The 11,646-nt window shown below is 37.2% G+C and overlaps 1 protein-coding gene across 1 annotated transcript; it reads left to right on the top strand.

The window, feature by feature from the left end:
- Positions 1-736: 736 nt before the first annotated feature.
- LOC144483674 (extracellular calcium-sensing receptor-like) lies at positions 737-11,192 on the top strand. Its single transcript, XM_078202249.1, has 6 exons — positions 737-876; positions 2,591-2,882; positions 3,484-4,320; positions 4,447-4,674; positions 5,859-5,982; positions 10,279-11,192. The coding sequence occupies exons 1-6, from the start codon at positions 860-862 to the stop codon at positions 11,190-11,192; spliced, it is 2,412 nt and encodes an 803-aa protein (XP_078058375.1). The 5' UTR covers positions 737-859.
- The last annotated feature ends 454 nt before the right edge of the window (positions 11,193-11,646 follow it).

Here is an 11,646-nt window from a genome sequence, read left to right as displayed (position 1 = left end):
AAAGTTAGATTGCACAAGTACTGTAAAATGAGCTTGAACCTGAGTGCTGTATTCTGTTTGGTATTAAATCAACAACTAAATCACCCTCTCAAAATCAACCAAGAACATACAATAAGAACTTACACTGTGTTGCCATAAAGGATCCAAGATTCATTGTTTTTCTTAGGGTCATTATTCTGGTTTTATTTAGATTTTATTGAAACATTAAAGAAAACATCTAAAGCCTGATTAAATAATCTAAAGGGCAAGTAAAGTGGTTGGTAGTCCAATTTCAGGATATATATAGTCCTGAAATCAAATGTATTTTATCCTCCACATTTCAAATCAAGCCATCGTAATACATTTACTTCTAACTAAAGCCTAGTTTTATCTTTGTGTCTACTATTATACCTTTTCCTTCATCCACATATTAGTTATGGGGCAAGATGTTTTGAAGCTGCTGTGCTTTAGCAACATTATACACATAGCACAATTTACTTTCATCACTATAGCTGTTGTTTTTCCCTATGTGGATTCAACCATACAATTAAATTCTTTTGGGGATATTTTAGTTCTGAACTTCTTGTAAAATTATGAGTTCTGCCAAATGCACCAGCTGTATATAAGGGCAAACTGAGACTGAAATAGTTCAGTCTGCTTTTATCCTGTGATGAAGGTAGCAATGAAGTTCAATGTATATTTTGTCCTCACATTTTCCTTGTTTCTCTCGGCGCGTGGGGTCATTGATCCATCGTGTAAGCTACTTGAAAAGTTTAATCTGTATGGAGTCCATAAGAACGGAGACATCATTATTGGTGGACTGTTTCCTATTCACTTCACAGTGACTTTGCCTGAACTTTCCTACAAGACAAAGCCTGAAATGTTACAATGTGAAGGGTAAGTTTGAACATTCTTCACAAATAAATTGAAAGGTTATTGTTAGATATATAAAATACTCTTAAATCTTAAAGAGTTGATATGAATATTTTGTTTGCAAAGATAAACAGATTTTCACCAGACACAGAGCAGAAATAAAAGTGCGGCACAGTGGCACAGTGGCTAGCACTGCTGCCTTTAGGCGCCAGGGACCCAGGTTCGATTCCCAGCTTGGGTCATTGTGTGGAGTTTGCACATTCTCCCTGTGTCTGCGTGGGTTTCCTCTGGATTCTCCGGTTTCCTCCCATAGTCCAAAGAATTGCAGGTTAGGTGAATTGGCCATGCTAGATTCTCCCTCAGTGTACCCAAACAGGCGCCGGAGTGTGGCAACTAGGGATTTTCACAGGAACTTCATTGCGGTGTTAATGTAACTTGCCTACTTGTGACTAATAAACTAACTACTTTAAAAATGTATTTTTGATTTTTATTTACAATATTTTAAAATGTATATAGAGTAATTAATGCAATATTTATTTGCTTTTAAAATTTAAACTAAAATTCACTCACAAGCAATCAACATTGATTTTAATATTCTTGGTGTTTTCATTTTTAAATGCAAGGTTGAAATTGAGATTTAGAATATTTTGATGTGAAAAATAAAATTTAAATAATTGTGTTTACATGGAGCTGTGCATAGTAAGCACAACATGATTTGAGAAATAGAAAGAAGAGGGAACAATAATACATAGCATTTGAAATGACTGATAATCATGGTTTTGATTGCAATCGGAAGAGGAGACAGAAGAGGAAAAAAGTTTCAGTGATGGCAGCTGCTTGGAATTTGTTTTTCTTTTAAATAACTGCTTAAAAGTTAAGTGAATAAAACTTCATTGGAAGGAAATTATTTTAAAAGCAAGCCCTTGTTGGTGTACTTTGGTTAACTAATCATAATTAGGACTGTACAATTTTTAAAAATCAATCAGCCAATGACAAATTTTTTTTCATCTAATTAGTTTACATCCATAAAATGTTATTCAGTTTAAATCCCTTTCAATAACCCAATAAATAGTTAATGCTTGTGAAAAGAGTCAACGTAGAAATTCAGTAGATTGAACATACAATGACTTCTCCACGGATACTGAACGGGAGGCGAACAGAGGGATAGAAACCACGTATGGACAATAAGTAGTGGGTCTAAATCAGGATTAGGAATAGCGATTGTCAGCTCTAACAAAGGGTCATCCAGACTTGAAACGCTGGCTCTATTTTCTCTCCACAGATGCTGTAAGAACTGCTGAGATTCTCCAGCATTTTCTGTTTTTGTTGTTTGGAATTGGGGCAGACTTGGTGGGCCAAAGGGTCTGTTACTATGCTATAATGTTCTTTGTTCTTTTTTGTTCTTTGTTCTCTATAATGCTTTTCAAACAGTTAATTGCTTCTCCCTCAATTGTATTACAAAATGGGACTCATCACTGACATACAAAGTTCCTTCTACTGACTCAGTTAAGAACTGACAAAATTGACTTTCTTAAGACAATCAAAAACAAGAAGCCCTGGGATTCAACTTCTTGCAATTTTAAAATTAACTGCTCTACTACTCATGCTGCGCAGGACCTGATGTGAAATTGCATATCACTCACATTTTTATTTAATATGAGAGGTTAAATGAAATAGTACTTTGAATTCCATTTTCATAAAATACAGATCAGTAAGATTAAATAATTTTCTCCAACAGTTTTAATTTCAGAACATTTCGATGGCTACAAATGATGATCTTCACTATTGAAGAAATAAACAAAGATCAAACACTGCTTCCGAGTATAAGATTGGGTTACAGCATTTACGACAACTGTCGTAAGGTACCACAGGCTGTCAGAGCAGCAGTCACTCTCCTCAGTGGAGCAGATAATATTTTTAAGAATTATAAATGCACAGGGTCACCTCTCATTCCTGCAATTGTTGGTGATGCTCGATCGACACAATCCATGATAACTGGAAGAATTGCAGGACGATTCAGTATTCCTATGGTAAGAAAACATTCAAAATACTTCCAAATCATCAAAGATTGATAGAAAGTATTTTGTGGCCAAAAAAAGAACAAATTTTCTCTCGATATGGTACAGATTAAAACTTTTCATTTTCTATACACAATATTTATCTCTCTATATTATTGAATGCAATATCAATTTACAAATATAGTCAGCATCATTGATTGGTTAAATTCTATGCCAATAATTCAATCATGGGTAATAAACTTTTATTTTAATTTTAAATAGATAACAGTGACAAATTCATTCATTCATCACAAGTAACGACTGCAAGGGAAGAAGCTGTAAATGTAGAAGTACTCTTCCATATGCAAAAATGTAGTGATATAAATAAATCTTAGAATCTCTTTATCAAATTGTAAGGCATCAAACAAAATAGATAAAATGTGCTGTAATAATATTAAAGGCTCATCATTTCTGAATATGTATTTTTAAAATTACACATAGACTTGTATCTTCTATTTGATATCATCAAGATACTGCTTTAGCACCAGATTTACAATGTTCTTGACAAAACTGCCAATGTCATTCTGTCTTTTATCTTTTTATTCAATATTCACCTATCTCTTCTATTTTTCAGGTCAGTTACTCTTCTTCGTGTTCATGTCTTAGCAACAAAGTGGAGTTCCCCACCTTTTTCAGGACTATACCCAGCGATAGCTTTCAAGCCAAAGCTATGGCCCAACTTGTGAAGCATTTTGGCTGGACATGGGTTGGGTCTATAGCAACTCAAGATGATTATGGCCAATATTTAGTTCAGTTATTTAATGAACAGGTTCAGAATTATGGTGTATGCCTTGCCTTTACCGAAGCAATCCCCAAACTTCCATCCAGACATAAGATACTTCAGATCGTAGATACCATCAAAAGATCCACAGCAAAGGTTATTGCATTGTTTGCTGGTGTAGGGGATATCATTTCTTTAGCCAATGAAGTGGTGCGTCAGAATATTACTAATAAACAGTGGATAGCAAGTGAAACTTGGAGTACTGCAGCACTGCTAGCAACAAAACAAAACTTTGGATCATTTGGTGGAACAATAGGGTTTGCCTTTCGTAAAGGAGAAGTTCCACAGTTCAAAGAATTTCTTCTTAAAGTGCACCCAACTTCAATCCCTGGTAATTCTTTGGTAAATAGATTCTGGGAAAAGCTGTTTGGATGTACCCTCAATCCACTGGGTAACACCACTAGATACCCCACAGCCAGTATTTCAGATCCAATATGTACAGGACAAGAAGACATTGAGAAAACAGACAGTGTATATAGTGATGTGTCACAATTAAGAGTTTCCTATAATGTCTACAAAGCAGTGTATGCAATAGCTCATGCACTTCATAACTTGGCAACGTGTGACCCTAACAAAGGACCATTTCTGAACAAAACTTGTGCAAATATTTCACACTTTGCACCATGGCAAGTAAGGCATTTTTATGTATAATATGCATTTTCAGGCTGTACACTAGTAGTGTTTATGAATAGCGATATTTCTATTAATCTTGTATGGGTTAAATTAATCATATATTTTTTCAACCTCAACATACAGCTTCTCCATTACCTAAAAGAAGTTAACTTTACAAACAATTTTGGTGATAAAATATATTTTGATGAAAATGGCGATCCTATTGCATCATATGATATCATGAATTGGCAAATGGATGCAGATGGCTCTGTTAAAATTGTTACTGTAGGCCTTTTCGATGCATCAGCAGCCCCTGGGCAAGAACTTTTAATCGATGAAGACATTGTTATTTGGAGTAATGGGCAAACAAAGGTAAATATATTAGCCATCTATGAAACAGTGTAAGTAGAGAAATAACATGGAATATCATTTGTACTCAGCAGTATGTTGACTTTGTTTCTCTTACAAATGAAACTAAATGAAACTAAGTATAAACTGTTTTTCGTATGGCATTCAGTATTTCATAATCATGATGGAATAAGCTAGATTCTTAGATAATATCCTTTATTTTACTTAATATAAATGCTCACAACTTTCTGTGTAAATTATTTACATTTCGAACGTTAAAGCTTTTGTTGACTTTTGAAAGCAGTGGTGTCGAAAGACGGCAGGGTTTAGGAAAAAGCTTCTAAAATAACACAGAAGGGAACAGCTGAAGATTGGGTAGCCATGAAGCAAGGAGTATGTCTTTGAATATTTAACAGAACAAATTATACAAGAATTTACCAGACCTGTTGTTGAATCCCAAAGAACCTAAAGTTCTCAACTGAAAGACAACTTTCAGTTGAAAACTTTACAAGAATACAATGGGCAATTTTTTCACACCGAGGGTGGTGAGTGTCTGGAACAAGCTGCCAGAGGTAATAGTAGAGGCGAGTACAATTTTGTCTTTTAAAAAGCGTTTAGACAGTTACATGGGTAAGATGGGTACAGAGGGATATGGGCCAAATGCAGGCAATTGGGACTAGCTTAGGGGTTTAAAAAAAGGGCGGCGTGGACAAGTTGGGCTGTAGGGCCTATTTCCATGCTGTAAACCTTTATGACACTATGACAACTTCCAAATAAGGTGTGCTAATAATGACTTCAACAAATCCATTTAGTCCAAAGGAGATTCACTAGGCTAATTCCTGGGATGAGAGGGTTGTCCTATCAAGAGTGAATAAATAGTCTGGGTCTGTAGTCCTTGGAGTTTAGAAGAGTGAGGGATGACCTTATTCAAACATATAAGATCCTGAAGGGGCTTGACAGGGTAAATGATTAAATGTTTTCACTAGTGAGAGAGTCTCAAATAAAGGGACAAAGCCACAAGATAAAGGCCCAGTCATTTAAAACTGAGGTGCGCAGAAATATTTCTTTCAGAGGGTGGTAAATCTCTGGAATTCTCGGCCCCAAAGAGTGGTGGAGGATGGATCATTAGAAATATTCAAAGTGCACTTTGATATTTGGGTTGGATTAGTATTGAAACACTAAATTGCCTCTTGTCTTTATTCCTGTAGATCCCAAGCTCTATCTGCAGTGAAAGTTGTCCTCCTGGTACAAGAAAAGCAGCACGAAAAGGACAACCAGTGTGTTGTTTTGACTGTTTGCAATGCGCTGAGGGAGAAATGAGCAATCGAACAGGTGTGTAAAAAGTTATTGTCTCGGAAGTTATTTAAGATATAAATCCACATTGAAAAAAGTGCCATGAATTTTCTTTCCACAAAAGATTACTAACCAGATTACTAACATTTAATTATCTGGATGCAATTTTTGCCATATAAAGAATCTTTCAATGCATAATCTATTTGGAGGCAAACTTTATGCAGACTTATTTGCAACAATTTTATATTCACCAAGTCATACATTATGGTAAGTCCACTATAGATATCAATCTCTTTCTAGGAATTTAAAGAATACATTTTTAAAATTGGTGACTTTAACAGAAGAAAAGCATATTAATAGTGTAGAGCTTAACAAATTGGATAGGCAATCCAAAGATCACAGGATCACAACAAGTTATGAGATTGAACTTCAGAAGCATTACCATTTGTGTGCAAGCCCCATAAAGAAATGATCCTGAATGCTACAGAATTGCCACAAAAATCCAGCTGGTTCACTAATACCCTTCACGTAAAGGAATATGCCATGTCTACTCATTCTGGTCTACATGTGACTTACACCCACACTCCATGATTGATTCTAATATCCTCTTTACTCATATACAAGCCACTTAGTAGCACAGTGGTTAGCACTGCTGCTTCACAGCTCCAGGGTCCCGGGTTCAATTCCCGGCTTGGGTCACTGTCTGTGTGGAGTTTGCACATTCTCCTCGTGTCTGCGTGGGTTTCCTCCGGGTGCTCCGGTTTCCTCCCACAGTCCAAAGATGTGCGGGTTAGGTTGATTGGCCATGCTAAAAAATTGCCCTTAGTGTCCTGGGATGCGTAGGTTAGAGGGATTAGTGGATAAATATGTAGGGATATGGGGGTAGGGCCTGGGTGGGATTGTGGTCGGTACAGACTCGATGGGCCGAATGGCCTCTTTCTGTGCTGTAGGGTTTCTAAGATTTCTAAGATTAGTTGTCAAGGCAACTAGTAATGAGCAATAAATGTGATCTTTCCAAAATTGTCCTCATTCTGTAAACAAATGAACATAAAACATTAATATTGTTCTGATATCATGCTATGTGCACATGAAGAGTAGTGGAGTTATAAAGTCAGAGGTTTACTGCGCAGAACAAAGCCATTCAACATTTTGTGTGGTACTGACTCTTTGCTAGATCAATCCAGAACTATTTCCACCATCCTGGTCTCTCCCTATAGTTCTGGAAGGACATGTAAGTGATGGAAAAGATAATGATAGACGTTTTTGTGTGCTATAAGAATTTCTGGATAGAGCACAGCAAAACAAAGAACAAAGAACAGTACAGCACAGGAAACAGGCCCTTCGGCTCTCCAAGCCTGTGCCGCTCCTTGGTCCAACTAGACCAATCGTTTGTATCCCTCCATTCCCAGGCTGCTCATGTGACTATCCAGGTAAGTCTTAAATGATGTCAGCGTGCCTGCCTCCACCACCCTACTTGGCAGCGCATTCCAGGCCCCCACCACCCTCTGTGTAAAAAACATCCCTCTGATATCTGAGTTATACTTCGCCCCTCTCACCTTGAGCCCGTGACCCCTCGTGATCGTCACCTCCGACCTGGGAAAAAGCTTCCCACTGTTCACCCTATCTATCCCCTTCATAATCTTGTACACCTCTATTAGATCTCCCCTCATTCTCCGTCTTCCCAGAGAGAACAACCCCAGTTTACCCAATCTCTCCTCATAGCTAAGACCCTCCATACCAGGCAACATCCTGGTAAACCTTCTCTGCACTCTCTCTAACGCCTCCACGTCCTTCTGGTAGTGCGGCGACCAGAACTGGACGCAGTACTCCAAATGTGGCCTAACCAGCGTTCTATACAGCTGCATCATCAGACTCCAGCTTTTATACTCTATACCCCGTCCTATAAAGGCAAGCATACCATATGCCAAAGGCAAGCATACCATATACCAAAAGTCATAGAAGTCATGGGGGCATCAAAAGATACAGAAGGAGGTGACAATATGAAACAGGAAAACAAGAGGCAGAATTGACCAATGAGATAAATGAGAGACCAAGGCAAATAATTGATATATATTCCTTTTTTTTCCTAAATGACTACAGCAACAAACTGCAGATAGGTGAGGAGGAAACAATCCTCTAAGGTTTCTGCATGCCACCAAATCTGGTCTCTTGCACATCTCCTAATCTAATTGCTCCAGCATTGGTGGCCATGCCTTCAGCTACCTAAGCCGACTTATTCTCAACAATTTTATATTCACCAAGTCATAGGTTATGGTAAGGCTGAGGCTGAGTTAGACAGATTCTTGACTGACAAGTGAGTCAAAGGGAATAGGGAGTAGAGAGGAAAGTAAAGGCCACAATCAGATCGCCCATGATCTTATCAAGTGACTGAGCAGGTTTGAGAGTTTGAATGGCCTACTCCTGCTGTTAATTCATCTGTTGGTATGTTCGCATTGCACAGCACAACTTTTGGGTTAAAGCCACAGAAATCTTGAATAACTTATGTAAACATCTTTGCTGGTATTGCAGTATGTACTGTAGTACATTGGTTGGAAATATTATTTCTGTTAACTTTTCTCTTCAGCGCAGTGCTGAAAAAGAATCAAATTTATTGCAATTGCAATCCGCTATTAATTGTGTGACTGACTTGGTACTTAATTTCTGATATCAGTGATATTGAAATAATTGCTGCATGTACACATTAAGCCAAATTTCCTTCTCAGTGGTGAAGGAATGGCTTTCAAAGTTCGCCACATGTACAGTTGCCCACAGGCATTTGGCAGGCTTGTCTGCAGAAATTTCTACTAATCCAGCATTTGTTTCACAGCATGGCACCCTCTACAGGGGAGCTGTAGTATCTGAAAAAGGGCCAGCAACAGCAAGGCTCTTCGCCGCGTCAGATTGAAGAATCCTCTCTGTGCTATGCGGTATAAACCAGGAAATAAAATACACCAAATATAAATTAGATTTAAATCAGGAAGCAAAATAAAGATTGGGAAACACAGATAAGATTAAGGAAAAGAGAGATAAAAGGGAAAAACAGAACAGCTTTTAAAAAAAATGATTTTGATATTTTAAATTTCCAAAATTAATTTTCTTTTGAGAGAACAAAACCCTACACATACAAAACTATTTTTTTCAGGGCCAAATAGGTTGTTCATCAGTTATTACCACTTACTACACTGATAAAAACTCACTTATTCCTGAATGCACGAGCCCTAACCTTTTTAGCTATTTTTTAGTGTAGAATTAATCCAGGTTGACACCATTACAGTGAGTTCAGTGCCACGTTCATCAGTGAATTCTGTAACATCACAACCTGTAGAGGAACAGGATATCCCCAACAGCAAATTCTAGATTTGCATGTTTAATTGTGCATATGCAGATGCCAGAAGTTGCAATCAGACTTATCCTGTAATAATGTTCAGCACTGTTTTTCTCAATTTTATTATTACAGCAAAATCCAGGCCAATAAAATTTATCAGTTGTTACTTAATACATTGGATAAATTGGATTCATTTAAAAAATAATATCTGGAATGATTTTTCTACATATCACTGCCTAATGCAAGCAATTTAAAACATAAAGTATTCATTTTGCAGTGCTGCACCTATGTTTTCTATCCAATGCAATTAAATTATTGTTATACACACAAACTGCTTTGTTTATTGCACTTTCCTGGTACTCCAAGTCTTACTCGTGAAGCAGTAAAATATGCAATTTTCAATAGCAAAGATATATAGTTATAAATATATTAATTGCAGCTGTTATGCATAGATAGATGTGTCCCCTCACTATGTCTGCAGAATAAAATGAACATGCATCAATTAGTTCTACTGTCTGTAAATCGCCAAAGCCTGCAAGAGAGAGTATGCAACTCATTCAGTTTCAGAGAGAGACTAGTGGTTAATGTTTGAGGCGAATCACTCGGCATCAAGCAAGTCTGACCAGGGAGTCTCGCTCACTTCGACCATCTGCCATGGGTGCGTTGGAAAGATTAGTACGTTGATCATAAATCTGCCTGGCCATATCATGAACACTCCTACCGCGGTTAACAAGTCCACCTCCATTAGAGGTGGGTTATAAAATTGTGGCATGAGTATTCTATGATTTGCCAAACCCAGGCACAATATTGTGTCAAGTGGCCAAGCAAAAAGGTAAGCACTTTTGTATAGGGAAAAAAAGAGAAAATCCGAAACACATTCACAGACTACATTCACAGACCTACATGAAGTATTACGTTAAACAGTTGGAATAAAAATGGGAACATAAAGGGCAAAATTGTGGACTTTAATGGATGTATCATTTCTACAGTTGTCTGTTTTTATTTTATAGATTCCATACACTGTTTGACATGTCCCATAGATTATTGGTCAAATCAAGAACATGATCAATGCGTACTGAAGGAAATAGAGTTTCTCTCATTTGAAGACACACTGGGCATTATTTTAACAACCATTGCATTGTTTGGAACCGGCATAACCATCACAATTTTAGTCATTTTTATCCGTTACCGGAATACTCCTGTTGTGAGATCTAATAATATAGAGTTGAGTTTTCTTCTGTTAATTTCATTACTTCTGTGCTTTCTCTGCTCATTGACATTCATTGGCCAGCCAACCACCTGGTCCTGTATATTGCGACACACAGTGTTTGGAGTTAGCTTTGCTTTGTGTATTTCTTGCATTCTTGGAAAAACAATTGTTGTGATAATGATATTTAGTGCTACACTTCCCAACAACAACATGATGAAATATTTTGGACCCTTACAGCAAAGAGCCAGTGTTTTTGCAGGTACTTTTCTTCAAGTTATAATATGCATTTTATGGCTGAGCACCTCACCTCCATTTCCAGTAAAAAACACCAAATATCAAAGTGCAAAAATAATCCTTGAATGTGATGTTGGCTCTGTAACAGCATTCTGTTGCGTGTTGGGTTACATTGGCTTGCTGGCAGCAATTTCTGTTGTTTTAGCATTTCTGGCACGAAAACTGCCGGACAACTTCAATGAAGCCAAGTTTATCACGTTTAGCATGTTAATTTTTTCTGCAGTTTGGGTAACTTTCATACCAGCTTACATTAGCTCGCCTGGAAAATATACAGTGGCTGTTGAAATATTTGCTATTTTGTGTTCCAGCTTTGGTGTGGCTACTTGCAATTTTGCTCCTAAATGCTACATTATTTTGTTGAAACCAGATCAGAACACAAAAAAGCACGTGATGGGTAGAGAAGCTGCAGCCAGCATATAAATTAATGGAAACTGCTTTGTGACAGTTAATTCTCAAATTGTCAAATACTATGTTGACCTTTTCATTCTGTTAGGAAAAATGCCTGGTTTATTAGTAAATTTTCATCAGCTGTTATGTAGCTAGATTTAGCAGTGTTGTGATTCCTTAAGTCAATAAAAGTATCATCATACCATTCTTTGTCTAAGCTGCTAAGAATGAAGGCATCCTTGTATCCCCGCCTCAGTGTCCTGGCTATCCCACAACTAACATCAATAAAACTGATTATCCACAAATTTACACATTCCTGTTTATTGAAGCTTATAGTGCTCAATTTGGTTGCCACATTTCTTACTTTGCAATAATGACTAACTTCAACAGTATTTAATTGGTTGTAAAGCACTTTGGGATGTCCTGAGGTTCACAAAATGTGCTTTATAAATGTGAATCATATTTCTTTACATGGTTTCAGTCTTTC

Source organism: Mustelus asterias, chromosome 3 (assembly GCF_964213995.1).
Source record: "Mustelus asterias chromosome 3, sMusAst1.hap1.1, whole genome shotgun sequence".
Lineage (NCBI taxonomy): Eukaryota > Metazoa > Chordata > Chondrichthyes > Carcharhiniformes > Triakidae > Mustelus > Mustelus asterias.
This window is presented reverse-complemented; position numbering and strand designations above follow the sequence as displayed.